This window comes from Saccopteryx bilineata, chromosome 2 (assembly GCF_036850765.1).
Source record: "Saccopteryx bilineata isolate mSacBil1 chromosome 2, mSacBil1_pri_phased_curated, whole genome shotgun sequence".
Lineage (NCBI taxonomy): Eukaryota > Metazoa > Chordata > Mammalia > Chiroptera > Emballonuridae > Saccopteryx > Saccopteryx bilineata.
Window position 1 is genome coordinate 370749826 of NC_089491.1, and position 18013 is coordinate 370767838.

The following is an 18013-nucleotide window of genomic DNA, read 5'->3' on the forward strand; positions in this document are numbered from 1 at the left end:
GACCTCCCAACCTTCCACTGGAGCTGCTCCCACCCCACCCCCCAGCCCAGATACAGGGTCCCTGGGCAACATGGAGCCCAAGGCTGGGATTTCTGATCACTGCTAGAGATCCCAGGAACCAGACACCTGAAATATGGGGGGGGGGGTAGGGAGTGGGCACCATGGGTGAAGCCCCCACCTTGACCTTGTGCCCAAAGCCAGAGACTCCTTGAACCCACTCTGGAAAACCACAGATTACTGAAAAACAGAGTGGAGGCAGGGAACCCCTTCCTGGGTCCTCTGTGTCCCTGGGGACCCAGGGCCTCCACCAGGAATGGAGAAGCTGCCTCTGGCTTGTGACAACCCCCCCCCCCCCCCCCGACTCTATTTTAGGCCCAGGAGAGGTGAGGAGGCGATTTCCCAGGAGTCACTGACATCAATGCTGGGAACAGGAACAGGTGATTCCCTACTCCCAACCACCTGCCATTGCAGACCCAGATGCTCAGCAAGGCTGAACCAATTGTTCCTTCACTCTGGAGACATCGTGGAAACCTCTTAGGGGTGAGGGGGTTCTTGAGGATGAGGACCTACTATGTGATATTCCCTGGTAACCCACAATTACCCAGGAGGGAGAGACTGTGCTCTTCATTCTACAGATGGGGAAACTGAGGCTATAAGAGGCAGCTTGAGCTTCCCAAAGTCACACAGCTAGCTGGTCAGTGAAAGTGCAATCCCAGAGAGGGTCCCACTCTTCTCTCACTACCCCTATCCCTACCTCTGCCTCTTATCTCGGACCTAGAAGGGACTGGTCCATCTATCTCACTCGCCCTCCCCCACACCACCAGGGTGTGTCTGTCCTACCCCACCTGTGCCATGTTCCAGGGCCAAGTCAGTGAGCCCCGATCTGATGTGCCTTCCAGAGGACAGCTCGGTTTGTTGTTTCACAGTGGAGGGCCCCTGGCCTGGTGGAGCCTGGATCCCCTCCTCCAACACGCCCAGGACCACACAGTAAGCCCAATCTTGGCCTGACCCTCCAAGACTGAGTCACATTGCTATCACTTCTGTGGCCCTGGTTCCTTGGGCTTCTTGCTGGGGAGAGCTTCCCGAACCTCCAGAGTGACTTCTCTCTGGTGCGCTCTCTGGGCCAGCCCCAGAGGAGGCGCGACCTACGGCCCTCAGCCCCCAACAGTTCCTTATCTTCCTGGGTTCCCCAGCTCTAAGTAGGTCCAGCTGGGCATCTTGACTCTCCCCTGGCCAGACCCCGCTCCCCAACCCGAGGCCCCCCATTGTGTCTTCCATGTCAGCCCTGCTACAAGCTGCAAGCCTCTCTCAAGCTGGAAGCGTTTCTGTTCCCTCCCCCACCCTCTCTCCTGAGGGAGGCTGGAGAGACATCTCTCCTCTCACCACGGGGATCCCACCCCAACCCCACTGCGAGGGTGGGCTCCTTGGGTCCCTCTGCCCCACTGCTTGTTTTCTGCAAGAGGAGGCCTGGGAACTCTAGAAATTAGAGGCTGGTGGCCACTGTTTGTCTTGATGTCACCCTCGGGGTCAATCCTGCTGAGGAAGCTGTTTGGCTCTGGTCCTCAGACCACCCTCAGGAGCTCCCACAACCAGGAGGTCTGGGGCTTCTCTCCGCAACATACAGTTCTCCCTGCCCTTCAGCCAATTCTTCTCTCCCACTGGACTGCACAGGGGCCAAGCCGGGTTGTGTGGAGCCAAGACCTAGTCCCAGCAGCTGCAGGTAAGGGAGGGGCGTCAGCTGCCCCAGTCCTAGGGCAGAGTGCGGGGCAGTGATTCCTGCCAACAGATGTTCAGGCCCTGTAACATCTGCGGGGCCTGCAGGGGAGACCACGCCATGCAAGAGGGCAGGGCGGTGTGGTGGGTAAGAGCAGGACTTGGCTCTCCAGGCACCCAGTGTGATCCCAATTCTGGTTAATGTCTATGTGACCTTGAGCAAGTCCCTTAACCTCTCTGAGTCTGTTTCCTCATCTGTGGAAAGGGGGTTAGAAACCTCCTCACAGTGCCACTGGGGGACAAACGAGCTGATGGGCCTCAAGTGCTCAGAGCAGTGCCTGGTGCACAGAAGGGGCCACACCATTCGTGTTGACCTTAAGGTGCCAAGGAGAAAGTCCAGGACCTAAGGGACTCCTTTATGGCTTGGGGACCTGAAGGCCTTCTCTACCCACAGCAAGGAGAGACTATGTCTGCTGACAAGATGTTGATGGGTGGGGAGCAGCAGAAATACCTACAGCACTGGGACAGGAAGTTCATTCTCCTTTCGCCCAGGTCCCAGCCCATTATCTGTCCTCCCACCCTGCTTTTGTCACTTGAAGGGAGCCTCGTGCTTCTTCCCACGTTTTCTGAGTAGCCCCCTTCTTTAGTCTCTGGAGCTCTGAGACATTCAGGGTGCCAGGACCCTGGGGGGACACCCATCTTTTGAGAGGTTCATAGCACACAAATGTAGTCATGCCCCCAAAGGCCTGACATGCTATGGGGGTGCAGCACCCACCTCACTGCCCCTTCTCTCCCACATAAGGGACCCAAGAGTTCTGGGAAACCGCCGCCAGATAATGGGGGGCGCAGGGATGAGGTGACATCCACAAATTTACACGGGAGATGCAGATGCGGGTCAGAGAGCTGTCCCAAGGTTGCTTAGTGAAGACGTCTAGGAGGAAGGCCTCACAGCTGAGCATGTGCAGGGGGTGGGTGGGGTGGCGGTGGTCGTGGTGATTATTGAGTATTTACAATGTGCCAAGCTTTGTGTCCAGACCCTCACAAACATATGATTTAATTCTGTGAATTCCTAGTGAGATAGCAACTACTGTTACTACCTCCATTTTCAGATTTAAAAAACTAGGCTTCAGGAGTTTGCCAAAGGTTAAAGTGGCAGGGGGGAATATATAAGGTTCATGGGGAATATGGAATATAAACTTGGAGAGTGGGGCATTCCAGGTTGGGGACCAGAGCAAAAGACTCAATGTGGCCATAGACAAGTGGATCAGCCTAGCTGAGTGGGGTCGGGGGTGGTGGGAGGCAGGGCAGACAATCCAGGAGGCTGGGTGTAAGGGGAGGCCGGTCAGCAGAGTGGACAGGAGGACCTGGGACCAGTTGGAGTGGCTGAGGGGAGAGGAGTTAGAGAATGCCAGGAAAGACATGACATGGGAAGGGGTCAGTCTTGGGCTAGGAATGAGTTCCTAGGTCTGTCGGTCTGGTGGCAGTAGATCGGGAGGGGTATAAGGGATTTATTGGAGGTCATGGTATTTTACTGTTGGAAGGAAGGACCTTTGAAATCATCTCATTGAAGCCCCTTACTTAGATAAGGAAACCAAGGTTCAGAGTAGTCAAGGGACTTGCTCAAAGTCACAGTGTAAGTTGAGGTGGTGGTTAGGTCTGCCTTCCCACCTAGCACAGGTGAAGATTAGAATTAAAAGGGGAAGGGGAGTAAAGTGGGACAAATATATGGTGATGGAAAATGATTTGACTTTGGGTGATGAGCACACAGCACAGTCAACAGTTCAAATGCTATAGAGAGGTTTCCCTGAAACCTGAGACAGAGCAAGGGACAGACAGGGACAGACAGATAGGAATGAAGAGATGAGAAGCAGCCTGACCAGGCAGTGGCGCAGTGGATAGAGCGTCGGACTGGGATGCAGAGGACCCAGGTTTGAGACCCCGAGGTTGCCAGCTTGAGCGCGGGCTCATCTGGCTTGAGCCAAAAAAAAAAAAAAAAAAAAAAAAAAAAAAGCTCACCAGCTGGAACCCAAGGTCACTGGCTCGAGCAAGGGGTTACTCGGTCTGCTGAAGGCCCGCGGTCAAGGCACATATGAGAAAGCAATCAATGAACAACTAAGGTGTCACAATGAAAAACTGATGATTGATGTTTCTCATCTCTCTTTGTTCCTGTCTGTCTGTTCCTTTCTATCCCTCTCTCTGACTCTCTGTCTCTGTAAAAAAAAAAAAAAAAAAAGAGAGAGAGATGAGCTTGGGTCCAAGCTGGTGAGCCTTGCTCAAACCAGATGAGCCCGTGCTCAAGCTGGCGACCTCGGGGTCTTGAACCTGGGTCCTCAGCATCCCAGTCCGATGCTCTATCCACTGCGCCACTGCCTGGTCCGGAAACCTATGTATTCTTATTGACCAATGTCACCCCAAGAAATTTAACTTAAAAAAAAAATTCAAGAGGTCAGGGTTGAAGATACCAACTCAGGTCACAACTTCAAGGAGTGAAAGTCAGTGTCCACAGGTGAGAGGGGTCCCAGACCCCTCCTGGGGAGGTAGTGAGGGCTGGAGGGCTCATTAGATCTCTGGGAACAACTCAGGACGGACATCTCAGGCTAATGCAGAATGAGTGCACTTGAGGGGAACAAGCTAATCTGGGGCTGCCGAAGTAGGGGACCCAGGTTTCAAGGTGGGAGAGGAGAAAAGGAACCCAAATTTGGTAATTAGCAGGTTATCCACTGGCCCTGGGATGCAGTCCCAGCCGAGTGCTTCGAGATGGAGGTTTGAACGGGGAAGGGGTGAGACAAGAAGGCGGTGGCTGTAGACAGAAGTATCCAGAAAACAGGAGGGAGCATCCTTCAAGCTACTGGATCAATGCAAGCGTTTTCTGGGCCAGAGTTTTCAGGCAGAGGGAAGGAGAGGTGGCGAATCCGAGGAGGCAAGCGGCAGGGCTGGCTGGGGTGGCTGGAGAGCACAGGGACAGCCTGACTTGGAAGGACACTGCTTCCTTTGAGAGTCAGATGTTGAAGAGGGATGAGAGGCGGTGCCTGAGTCCGAGTTCAGATCACTGGCTAAGACGGAGCAGGTATTAAGTCATGTCAAGGAGCCACGGAGGGGCCACTATGTCAATTAGCACCCACCTGTCCTGGGCCCTCCTGAATTTATAACCTGGTGGCCTGAACAGAGACATGGCTGTGGCTCTGGGGTGTACCCTTGGGCTTGCCCTGGCTGAGATGTAACCAAGGTCACGTAGTTGAGATGGGAGGGGAAGGCCACACAGTTGGACATGAGGTCCTGGCCAGGTGGCGATGAGTGTCAGAACCTGGTATGGTGAGTGGTGTAAGCAGCACGTGAGTATCGGAGGAAGGGCTGAGGGGTACTTCTCATCCAGAGTGGCAGTGTCATGCAAAGGTACTGGGGATGAAGCATCACAATGTGTCACACCAGGGACCAGAAGGAAGCCATCCTCTGGGACCCAGGGAAGGGGAGAAGGCCCTCAGCAGGGTCCTAGTCAGAGCAAAGGGTTTCCCTGGGAGAGGCTGGTGAACATGCCCTCCACGGTGACCACTCAGCAAGCAGCCGTCAAGTCCTGAGGACAGGACACAGCGGCCCCACCAGCCCTGGCGGGGGGAACTCACACAGGCCTCTCTCACCTGCAGGAGGCTCCTGTCCTGCTAGTCAGTTATACTGTCCATGTCAACTGGCCCTCGGCACTGCCTCGGGTCACTGAAGGCCCAACACTGTTCTCTAGCCCCAGTGCTTTGCTATTTGTTATTAACAAATTTATTTACAGTTCTTGAACCAAGATTGTGAAATTAACAGGAATGGCACAAAAAGGCCAACCATGACCTCTGTGATGGGTGTATACACAGTTGCTCTATTTCCAAACTAACAGCTCAGGTCCTCACCCGCAGCTAGGCCCCCCTTTCTTCCTCCAAAATGAGAACAGAATGGCACCAGGCTTCTGGTAGCTTCAACATTTAAAGAGACAAACACGCAGAGGCAGAGAAGGGTGAGAAGAACCACAGTACAAAATGTAATAAAAAAATGTGGCCAAAGAATCGATAGCAAACCCATCTCTGTCTCCAGATTAATGGCTTGGCTGAAAGAAATGGGGGGAGGTCCTTGGGGAGGGGGGGGGGTGATGGAGAAGTTGGCAGGTGAGCCACTGACCCTGGAACAGAACCCGGTGGGCAGCCCAGATGGAGGCGGGGAAGAGCAGAGAGGGGCCTGTCCCCAGAGGGGCATCTGGCCACATCTTGGGCTCAGGGGAAAGGTGAGAGCTGGGCCCACCAAGTGCAGGGGGCGGGAGCTGTGAGCGCTGCAGCCAAGCCCTCCTCTGCTTCGTATGTTCCTGAGGATGTGTGCACAGCGTGGGGGGCTGGGGGAGGGGACACCACAGCACTTTGGAAAGCAGGAGAGCCACAGGCTTGTGGAAAGGAGGCTGGGTGGGGGTGGGGAACACTAACCCTGGCTCTGCAAAGAGGCCAGTGCCTGCAAAGGGACAGGAAGCCAGGCCAGGGTTCCTGCGGCTCCAGCTTCTTTGTGATCCTGTCCTATGCCAATCTTGCCTCTGCCTCCTGGCAAGTGGGCAGCTGGCCATGGCTGGACAAGCCCTTCACAGATCACTGCCCAGCTGGGAACATGGCTGGAGGGAGGGGTGGGACAGGACAGCCCCCAGGCCCAGGTTCTCCTGGTCCTACCTGAAGACTGGGTGGGTGGGAGGACTGGCTCGGCCCACTCAGAGCTTGGCCATGACAACAGCTGTTCACCTGGACTTCAAAGGCCAGTCCCCAGGCTCCTCTGGCTCCACTGGAGAGGCCCTGTGGCACTGCTCGCTGTAGAGGTGGACTTGTATCTGTGCGTCTGGCCCTCAAGCTAGGAGCCGTCTGCCCCCTCCCCCAAACTGAGTGCCGGAGGGGACTCATAGGAACAGTTTGCTGCTGGTGCTGGGAGGCAGGGGCTGGCAGAGGGTCGGGGGGAGAGAGGGAGCCTGGCTCTCTGCAGGTCCTCTTGGGGGTTGGGGGTTACGTGCCTGCAGCTGAGTGCAGGTGTGCTGACGGCTGGCCTGGGGCTGCAGAACATCTGGGAAGCTGGTCAGTCTGCTGAGAGGTCTAGGGGCTGCACACTCACAATCCTCAGATCCTGGGGAATAGCCTCCCCCAGGCCAGGAGGGCTATGGAGTCCAGAGCTCTGCAGACCTGTCCGTGAGCTGCCAGGGTAAGGGGTCTGAGAGGGAGAGGCTGGTCTGTGGGTGGCACAAGGTCAGAAGGGAGGTTAGAGGCCTGGACTCATGGTCTGGAGGAGAGAAGAGATGTCTGCCATGGGTTGTCCTGGTGTCACACTGGCTGAGGGCTCTTGGGACAAAGAATGAGGCCTGTGGCCAGGACATCCCTGACCTCTTTTCCGCATTGCCACTGGGGAACTGAATCTTCCGCTTGTGGCCAACAAGTGCCGGGTCTGGGCCAGAGGAGAGGTCCGCAAGACCAGAGCTGGTCAGGAGGCACTGGTACGTAGGGCTCCTGGACACCAGTGTCCCTGGGGGGTCCACAATGACATCAACAGATCCCTTCAGGTCTTGGCAGCTTGCTACTGGTCCAGGTGTCTCTCCAGCCCCCACATGCTCAGCTGGTGCCTTCGTGCTGCCCACCGTCCCAGCCTGTTCTAGGATGCCTGGATCCTGGTGGTCGTCTTCCTCCCTCATCCTGGGAGGCGCTGCCCCGCCACAGGAGGGCTGGCTGGGAGGCAGAGTCTCAGGACACAGAGGGTCACAATCTGAAGCTGGGGAGCCTGGGTGCCTGCAGGGACAGAAATACCCTGTGGGCCACAAGGCTCAACCCCAAAGCAGGCGGTAAGCTGGGATCCTCCCTGGCTGGGCTGAGGGCACGGGGCGGGGCACACATGGTACTACTCTTCTAGGGTTTCGGGGAGACCTGCCCACTCTGGGGCCCTGTAAAACACCCCCTCTTTGGGACTGACCCTGCAGCAGTGGCCAGTGCTGTCTGCACCTCCCTCGGCTCTGTAGCCTGTGGTCAGGGCTGGCCAGTGGAACAGGTTAGAGGCCGTTCCATTTAATAACTTCAGAGGAGGCTGGGCCCTTTGGCGGCTGGAGGAAGCAGCACAGAGCCTGGCTGTCTAAGCTGGGCCCCGGAAGGGAGGCCCGAGACAGACTTGGGCTGAGAGATGAAGCCGCAGCTCCTTGGTGGAAGCTCAGAGAGCCCTGGAATTCCAAGAACCCCCTGCAATCTTTCTTTCTGGAGGTAACTTCTAGAAAGGCAGAAAGACCTTGCTCTTCAGCCACGTGGGAGGGACTTTGGAATCCCCCTTCCACACTTCTAGAAGGCCAGACAGGCTCGTGACCAGCCACATGGCCGGGAGTGCAGTTGCTGAATGCTCCCAGCCCTCCATACTGTGGCGATGCCCACGTGTTAGAAGGGAGCGGTGCTCTGACCCAGGTCCAAAGCCACCAAAGGAGGTCTTTCCTACCTCTGGTCACCAAAACAAACAAAAGGGAAGATGATGGGAAAGAAAGGTAAGGAAAGAGAAAAATGCCACAGCCTGGTTGGTGCTGCCACCAACCTGAGAGCTCCCTGCCACTCAGAGCGGCAGCAGCGGGAGCGAGGCTGCGGAGCCGCCACCCGCGCCTGGGCCACCCCGGCGCTCACCTGGGAAGGCTGGCCCAGCAGGGGGTGTCCGCAAAGCTCTGGCTCAGCTGGGTGATGATCCGATCAACTTCCGCATACAGGTGGGCTTCTAGGGCAAAGCCCTGGTGCCGAGCACCCTGGAGATGCTACCCAGGGGTGAGAGGAGGCAAGGCATTAGACAAGGCCAGGGTAGGGGGACAACAGACCCCCCAGCCACACCAGGGCGACTGGGCAGGAAGTGCTGTCTCAGAACAGTCTGGGGAGAACCGCTTAGTGGAAGGGGCTCACCCTCTGGAGCTCCTCAAAGGCCTCCTGGCAGCACTCGCAGTACCCCCTCTTCCTCCTGGGCATGGGGTGGCTGGCCGAGTGTGGGCCTGGCTCTCGGTCCTTGGGTTCTCTGGGGAGGTTACAGGGTGGGGGACAGTGGTCACTGTTGAGGCCCTCAGAGAGAAACTGCCATTCCAGGGCCTGGAGCTCCGGCCAGGGAAGGAATGGACTGAAATGGCCACGGAGCTGGACAGGCACAGGCAGGCCTGCCCACGCGCGGCACCACTGTGGGACAACAGGGAAAGAGACCTCCCCACGGGCAGCCTGTCCTAGCTCTCGCACCTCAAAATACAGGTGAAAAGAGGTGGTGGTGCATGGCAGCAAGAACCCCTTGAAGGACAGTTCCAGCTCTGTGCTCATACCCAGACCCGTTCCTTTGGCCTGCAGACTGAAAGGGGAAAGGCCTCCCAGCGGCACGGAGACTGGACTCCTCGGACGCCCTCCACCTTACACGTACCCTTCCCTGCTTCAGTCTGTCCCCTCCTTTATGCTTACTTGTCCCTTGCACAGCTGCCACCTTAACTGAGGACTTTATTTTTTTTAAAGGAGACAGACAGGAAGGGAGAGAGAAGAAAAGCATCAACTCATAGTTGTGGCACCTTAGTTGTTCATTGATTGCTTTCTAATATGTGCCTTGACGGGGGGGGGGGGCTCCAGCCGAGCCAGTGACCCCTTGCTCAAGCCAGTGACCTTTGGGCTCAAGCCAGTGACCACAGGGCCCACGGGGTCATGTCTATGATCCCACGCTCAAGCTGGTGAGTCCCCTGAGGACTTTCAAATCTTTCTCAAACCTGACTTCTTGTCTGAATTTCAGTCCCGTATTTCTAAAATCATAGGGCATTGCTATTGGGCTGTCCTAGCAAACTCAACAAATTCAAAATATTCCCCTTTAAGGACTTTCTAACTCTGACACAAAACCCAGATAACATAGAAAAAAGCTGATAAACTCCAAGTCAACAAGTCTGAGAGGTCTTGGTATCAGACAGGGGAGGGGAAACAGGCTCTCTCCAGGGTGGGTCAGAATGTTTACTGCCATCACCTCCATGAAGAGCAATTTGGCCGCATTTATCAAAACTATAAATTCAGACACCCTTCGGCCAGCATTTCCACTTTTAGGAACTTATTCTACAAACATACTTGAACAACCAAATTTTCTCTGAACAAGACTTTATTTTTTTTAAGAGTATTTAAATTTTTTTTTAAATTTTTATTTACTCACTTTAGAGAATAGTGAGAGACAGAGAGAGAGAGAAAGGGGGGAGGAGCAGGAAGCATCAACTCCCACATGTGCCTTGACCAGACAAGTGCAGGGTCCTGAACCAGCGACCTCAGCGTTCCAGGTCAACGCCCTATCCATTGTGCCCCCACAGGTCAGGCTCACTGCAGCTTTATTTATATTGATAATAGCAAAAGACTGAAAATAATCTCAATACAGTAAACTCATGCAATGGGATACCCTGCGTCATAAAAGGGAATAAGCATGCTTTTTTGTATTGATAAGAAATTAATCTAAGATAGAGTAAGTCAAGATCCAGCACAGTGAATGTTAGGCTACCCGATGTACTTCTGTGTACATAAAGTATCTCTGGAGGATAGGTCCATGATTTGGAGATTTGAAGATGGGTGTGGGAGACTTCTCAGTTTAAACCCTTCGTAATGCTTGAATTTTGAATGAAAATTATATATATATATATATATATATTTAGCTAGAGAGACAGAGACAGAGAGAAGGACAGACAGGGACAGACAAGGGAGAGAGATGAGAAACATCAATTCTTTGTTGTAGCACCCTAATTGTTCACTGATTGCTTTCTCATAAATGCCTTGACCAGGGGGCTCCAGCAGAGTGACCCCTTGCTCAAGCCAGAGACCTTGCACTTTACGCCAGTGACTTTTGGGCTCAAGCCAGCAACCATGGGCTTCAAGGTAGCAACCACAGGGTCATGTCCATGATCCCATGCTCAAGCCAGTGACCTCATGCTCAAACAGGATGAGCCTGTGCTCAAGCCAACAACCTTGGGGACCCAAACCTGGGTCCTCTGCGTCCCAGGCCGACACCCCACCCATTGCATCACTGCCTGGTCAGGCAATTTTTAAATTTAAAAAGTTAAACATTTTGCCCTGGCTGGGAAGCTCAATTGGTTAGATCATCATCTGGATACACCAAGATTGCAGGTTCAACTTCCAGTCAGGGCACATATAGGAATCAACTGATGCATAAGTAAGTGGAACAAATCAGTTTCTGCTTCTACCTCTTTCTAATTAGTAAAACAACAACAAAAAAACCCTTTCAACGTTTCCTTCCACAGAGTTTACACACACACACACACACACACACACACACACACACACCACGGAGCCCTGGCCAACGCACTCTCAACGTGCAGATACGGAAGCTTCACTGCATCCCCACCTGCCCATTACAATCCCTCGATCCCCCACACGAGGCCCTCCCAGGCTGGCACCGCCTACACGCCCCACACCCACCGCGTCCCTGCTGGCTCCCTCTGTGTCCCTTGCACCTTCTAGCAGGGGTGTGAAGGGCACCTGGACATCACCTTGTTTTCTCCTGTCTCCCTTCCACCTACTGCCACGTCCCCTTCTGCTTCCCCTCCCATGTGCACTACTTCCTGACCCCGCCATCTTTGTCAGCTACGGAACCTGCAGGCCCTCCTTGGCCCTGGGACCCCTCAGGCTGAGTCCGCTCTGTCCTGTTCTCCTGGTCTGTGAACTAACTCTGTGGCCCAGAAGTCAGAAAGGGTCTGAGAAGGCATCTAGTCCATCAACCAAACTCTGTTCCTTCTGCACCCTGGTCGGTGAAGGTTCACACCTCGCACATCGGCAGAGTAGGGATACCAATAAGATGCTAAGCCACTCTGGGCCACATAATGCAGGAGGTCCCCTAGGTTCCCTGCCACTTAGTCATTCCTTATGTTTAGCCCAAAGGCCTCCAATTCCGATGTGCAGCAAATCACCCAGGACGCTTGGGAGGACGCAGCTATTGGGGCCCCATCACCAGAGATTGTGATTCGGTGGGTGTGAAGTCGGGTCCAGAAACCTGCATTTTTTTAAATTTTATTTATTCATTATAGAGGGGGGGGAGAGAGAGAGAGAGAGAGAGAGAAGGGGGGAAGAGCAGGAAGCATCAACTCCCATATGTGCCTTGACCAGGGAAGCCCAGGGCTTTGAACCGGCAACCTCAGCGTTTCCAGGTTGACGCTTTATCCACTGTGCCACCACAGGTCAGGCGAAACCTGCATTTTTAATGGCACACAGGGGACTCTGATGAAGGCGAGTTATAGACCAGAGTTTCAGAAACCAGCCTGTTGTCCTCTGAACACAAATCAAATGCTCCAGGAGGGATGGAGAACACTCCTCAGGTCTCTCTTCTCTGGGCTAAGTTCCCAGAATAGATTTCGCCTAAGGAGCTAACACATGGCCATTCCCAAATCTGACCAGCAGGTCCTTGAGGAGAAGGACTTGGCCTGTAACCAGCCTTGTTATTCAGGAACCAGAAAGACCCACCTGGTATGGTGCGAGCCGCCCGGGGTCGTCAGGGCCTCAAAGGGACTTGCGTCTTTGGGTCCCAGAAAAGAAATTTCAGGAAAGGATTTAAACTGATGGTGGAAAGGACGAAACTTCCTGAAACACACAAAACTGCCACTTTGACCACAGTGGGGAGAGGATGAGCAAGGGCGGCAGCCCACTCCCTAGTTCCAATGCCGATAAAGCAGACCCGCACTGCACAGCTTCTAGGTCCTAACAAACCCTGATCCGCAGTACGAGGTAAAGTTAGTACTTTGCTCTCCCTGTCTCCTTTCCAAGCTTGTTACACTCACTGCCTCATCTGAGTCCTACAGCCACCCTGAGCTGAGTGGACAAGTGGAGTAAACGAAGCCCAAGCAGTTCTAGAACTCACCGAAGCTCACAGCCAGTGTGTGGCCAGAGCAGCCTGGAAGTCACCGCTCCCACCTCCTGATCTAGTCCTTCCCACCTTCCCATTTTGTTTCTTGACCCTAAAACAACCTTTGAGAACTTTAGCCTCACAGAATCTAATGAAGGGAAACCAGTGCAGTGATTTTCCTACTCAGAGCAGAAGAGCAGCACTTCTGCTCTGGGCTGGTCCTCCGCCCCTCGGAAGGTCAGTGTTCTGAGCAGAAAAGAGGCGCAGTCTGACCCACGCTGAGAAGTGCTGGTGGTCTGCCTCAAGTTGCTCACGTTCCGGCTTGGAGACAGACCTGATGATGTGTGGACACTCAGCAAGCCCCGCCAACGTAACTGGGGTGCCGTGGCCCACGTTCCAGAAAGAGTGCTGGCCACGGCTCCTGGGTGGCACAGTGAGCACCCTGGGGCCTCAGGAGTGAACTAACATTTACTGGACCCTCAAAGAGAAGGGGTGCCCCCACGCCCTGGCACCCCATTTTTTCTTCAATGTTGTTTTGTTTCTGCTTAGGAGGCTGGAATAGTGAGGCTGGTAAGGCTATCAGGCTTTGAGGAGCACCTGCTTCAGAACTACACATAAAAAGAATTACAAGAAACCTCAGCTTCGCTTGGCTCTCTTGTTGCCTCTGATGCTAGGGGCACACAAGTACCCTCCTCCAGTGACAGTGGCATCACTTGTACCTGCCATGTGCAGGGAGAGAGCTTTAGGCATTGGCTGTGTCTCTCAGCCGCCGTGTATGAGTCATGACTACGTGTATTTAACTGGTTGTGAGGGGGCTGGGATTGACGGACATGCTCCCCACCCCACCAGAACTGGAGAAGACAGTGCCTCACTGCCATCCTTGTATTCTTCCTATTCAGTTTTGGGCCACCAAAGCCAATTCTGTACTGTGTGCAGGGGCTGAGAAGGGACTCTGGCCCATCTGGAGCACGGGCAGGCATGTCAGGCTCATGGCGCTGGGTCTTTAGCTGTTCTGCGTGAGGCTGAGGGGCCCAGACAATTCTGGTCCCAGAACCCTCTGCTACACATAGACATTTTCCCTTCAAAACCCTTCTGAGATAATTACAGATTCACATGGACTTCTGATCTAGTACGTACTAGAGTCAGTGATGACCCCGATGGCTAAAAGCTCATCAGGTCATCAACATGACCCTGCTGCTCCAGGTAAAAAGGGGCCCAATGGTGGACAGGGCAGAGTGGAGAAGGCTCCAGGCAGGACAGTGAGGACACCTAAATGTCATCAGTAGAGTGGCTCTGTGAAAATCCTCACTTTCTCTGACCTCGGTTTCCCCACTAGGAAGAGGATGGACTGTCCCACCGAGGGCTGTCGTGAGATGCCACGTGCCAGAGGGGGTTCTGCACAGCAGAACAGAAGCACTTCTTCAAGTGCAAGGGGATCCCAGCACCACCCTGAGGACCCTCACTTTGGCCAAAATGAACTGTACTAGCTCTCCACGGGTGCAACAGCCGCCATATACCAGGAGCAGACGCGGAGAAACGAGCCCGGCTGAGACAGCACGAGCTCATAAAAGCAGAGCATTACAAGGAGGTCATTCCCACACAGGGTCATTAACCTCCGACTCACGGCCAAGAGGAGTACCAGCTGTGCCCTGCTGCCCCAGAGGCTCCTCCTGGCCTCCGCGAGGCTCCTCCACGTCAAGGATAGGCGGAGCTGTGGGGCAGAGGGGCTCCCTGACCCCACATCAGCTTGGGACCTCTCCTTCATGTCCTGGTGGGGGTGAGCGAAGAGGGAGGAGGCTTCACTCACCTGCTCTCATCTTCAATTTTGAGGAATGGTGCTTTCAGCCTGGCCACTGGAAAGGAAGAGCGCATGCATTAGCCATCAGTCTGCGCAGTGCAGGGCCCATACCGCACACACAGGAAGCACTTAGGTGAGGCCCTGCCAAGGCCCAAGAGCCTCCCAGAGCCAGAACACACGTTGGCCCGAGGTGCGCCTTTCCGCCTGGCAGAGGTGAGGCATCTGCGACCATCTCTCCCGGCCTCTACCCTGGGAGAAAGAATTCCACTTTTGAGGGGAGAGGCTGTAGGGTGCCGAAATCCTAAGCGTGCCCTCCTCAGCAGGACAGAGGACCCTCCTACACATGGATTCTGGAAGCTGTCAACTGCCTATCAGAAACCTGGCTGAGTGGGAGAAACCCAGCCCCTGCTGGTTTCTGCGAAAACCTTTACTCCTGGTGTTTCAGAATCCTGAGGGGCCCGTGAACACGCTCAGGCAGAACTCCCATGAGGACCACGGTTTTCTGCGGGGAGAGGAGCAGAGAGAAAGAGAGCTAAAGGGTATTCAGAAATCTTAGCAGAGGGATGGTAAAAACACATCAAAGGTGAAATATGGTTCCTGAAAAAAATAGGGCACAAGGGTTCTGGGAGGACAAATTTGAAGTCATTTAATCAACAGATCCATCCCAGACCAGCTAGTTATTTTGCACAGGGTAGAACATCACTTAGGCATTAAGAGCTATTTCTACCTTCCCACAGTGACCAGAAGTCCTGCCAAAGGGGCTGGAAGCCTGGGCAGAACTAACAGCCACCAAATCTCCGAAGAGGCTGGCACCTCAAGCCTCTAGACCTGTTCGAGGAGGCCGCTGGTACCCAAGGGAAAAAAAAAAGGCAGCTTTTCCTCTTGCACGGCAGCAGCTCCCATTAATTACTTTTTTCGGGGCGATTCCTTATCTAATTAACTGAGACAGTATTAAAATCAATTCCCCCACAGATTTCCTTAAATTTCGAACAAGAAAGGTGCCAAGTGACTTTTCTTGGCTCCTGCTTGTGCATGAATAAATGCCACTTAAAGAGCATCTTTGGGAGAAACACCCAGGGGGAGAAACTCTCCTGCTGTCCAAGAGGAGTTGGGAACTGGGCCTGTCAATCTGCCTGTTTGTCAATTTCAGGGAGTTTGGCATTTCTAGAAGTGGTAGGCAGCTGTTCATCTGCCCACTCCAAACTGCTTCTGAATCAGAAGGAAAACGATGCGGAACGCCAGCTGCCGGCCAGGAACAGCCAGAGGATGTGGGAGCAAGCAACCGCATGGGGTCTGGGCTCTAAAGGAAAGCCCCAGCCCCGCCGCTCTAGACTGTCTGTGGACCCCTTCTCCTGCCCTGTCCTCTCCAAAGCCCGGGCCCTGGAAACAGGATGGGACAACACAACCTGGACTTGCTCCCTGCCGCAGAAAAGTGAGCAGATGCTGCCACCGAGGGAGTCGCGGGCAAGCATTTAGGAAGGGAGGGACCGCAATTAGATGAGGAACAGCTACCACACTGACCTCTCCGCGTTCTTGACTCTGCTGGACATGTTCCCTAAATGGAAAGGGAAAATAGGTTACGGATGTGAGGGAGCCGCGGGGGTCAGGGAACGGGGCCGCTGAGTGGAGTAGCTGTGAGGCTGCCCCACTTTGCTTCCTGTTGTCGGCCGGGCCCTGAGCTAGAGCTGATCCGAGTACAGTGGCTCCCCGCCTCCCCAGGGACGCAGCGAGTGGGCACTGGGTGTGAATCTCAAGCTGACTTTGAGGAGGGAACACAGGCTGGACCAACAGCAAAGCTGTGGAGTCCCGCAGGCCTGGCAGGAAGCGGAGCTGTGCCACCTGGGATGGGAACAGCACTCCCGCCTCCTGGGATGTGGCACAAATCCGTAGGGGCAGGTGACAGGCCTGACGCAGAGTAGGTGATCACTCTTACAAGATGGGGGCGGCTTGTAAGCCCAAGGACACCCAGGCATGCTGCCGTTCCAGGTCAGCTTACAGGACAAGGGGGAAGACAGTGCCTTTGCTTTGCTTTGCTCTACCTGACTGTAGGTCAAAACCAATATTTAGGCCAAGGTGAAACAAAGCTAATATTAAAAACTAAAAAAGAAAGAAAGAACAAAAGCAGTAAGAGTTGGGGAAGGGGCAATAAGAGAGAGCCAGGCCCTGGCCGGTTGGCTCAGCGGTAGAGCGTCGGCCTGGCGTGCAGGAGTCCTGGATTCGATTCCTGGCCAGGGCACACAGGAGAAGCGCCCATCTGCTTCTCCATCCCCCCCCCCCCTCCTTCCTCTCTGTCTCTCTCTTCCCCTCCCGCAGCCAAGGCTCCACTGGAGCAAAGTTGGTCTGGGTGCTGAGGATGGCTCCATGGCCTCTGTCTCAGGCGCTAGAATGGCTCTGGTCACAACAGAGCAATGCCCCAGATGGGCAGAGCATCGCCCCCTGGTGGGCATGCCGGGTGGATCCTGGTCAGGTGCATGCGGGTCTGTCTGACTGCCTCCCCGTTTCCAACTTCAGAAAAATAAAAAAAAAAAAAAAAAAAAAAGACAGAGACAGTGAATCCATAGCAGCCAACCCCTGCTCCAGGCCACACCTCCTGGGCAAGACAGCCCAGGGCCTTTCACATCCCGGTGCGTGTCAGCGGACTGCACCCAGAGCTCGCTCCAAAAGACTCCCAGGTATCTACAAAATAGAGTAGTCAGTGAACAAAGCCTAGTAAAAATACTGTACATTTGCATAAAAGGAGTTTTTGACCCCTCTGCTATAACGCACGGAATCTTGGAAGGATACTTGACAAACTGTTCAAGCTGCTCATCTCAGGGAGGGGCTTGGTGGCCGGGGAACACACACTGGAGACTTTCACTGTGTACCTTTCCCAGCTGTGACATGCAGACTGACGGAGCACAGCAGCAAACCTCGAAGACCCCAGGACCAGAGGGTGCAGGGCAAGGGTGCTGAGGTCAGGCTCCCTTTTTGAGCGGGTGCTCTGCTACTGCTCTTGGTCCTGCTCCTGGGCACCAGGCCCTGGGCAGACCTGCAGGGTTAAGCCCTTCCTCAGATTCCGGCTGGGTGAGAGCACCATGGCTTTAAATCAGCCTGGGCTCTCTCTTTCTCTCTTTTTTTAAAAAAAATTTTTTTTGTTTATTCATTTTAGAGAGGAGAGAGAGGGAGAGGGAGAGGGAGAGGGAGAGGGAGAGGGAGAGGGAGAGGGAGAGGGAGAGGGAGAGGGAGAGGGAGAGGGAGAGGGAGAGGGAGAGGGAGAGGGAGAGGGAGGGGGAGGGGGAGGGGGGGGAGAGAGAGAGAGAGAAGGGGGGAGAAGGAAACATCAACTCCCATATGTGCCTTGACCAGGCAAGCGCAGGGTTTCAAACTGGCTACCTCAGTGTTCCTGGTCAACGTTTTATCCACTGCGCCACCAGTCAGGCCTCTTTTTATTTTTATTTTTTAGCAAGAAACAGACACAGAAACAGAGAGACAGACAGAGACAGGAAGGGAGAGATGAGAAGCATCAACTCATAGTTGTGGCACCTTAGTTGTTCATTGATTGGTTCTCATATGTGCCTTGACCGGGAGGTTTCAGGTGAGCCAGTGACCCCTTGCTTAAGCCAGCGACCTTTGGCTTCAAGCCAGCAAGCCTGTGCTCCAGTTGTT

At 54.4% G+C, this 18013-nt stretch overlaps 1 protein-coding gene across 2 annotated transcripts in view; it reads right to left on the reverse strand.

Annotated features, from left to right (window-relative positions):
* Positions 1-5647: 5647 nt before the first annotated feature.
* DBF4B (DBF4B-CDC7 kinase regulatory subunit) overlaps positions 5648-18013 on the reverse strand; it is a 33189-nt gene continuing 20823 nt past the window's right edge. The window contains exons 8-13 of one of the 2 annotated variants that reach the window (XM_066255390.1): positions 15890-15923; positions 14378-14423; positions 12192-12308; positions 8628-8736; positions 8361-8485; positions 5648-7493 (exon numbers count right to left, since the gene is read on the reverse strand). In XM_066255390.1, coding sequence (XP_066111487.1) covers positions 6872-7493; positions 8361-8485; positions 8628-8736; positions 12192-12308; positions 14378-14423; positions 15890-15923 — 1053 coding nt within the window. In that variant the 3' untranslated portion in view covers positions 5648-6871. The remainder of the gene's footprint in view (positions 7494-8360; positions 8486-8627; positions 8737-12191; positions 12309-14377; positions 14424-15889; positions 15924-18013) is intronic. The other variant, XM_066255391.1, reaches the window with a different exon arrangement.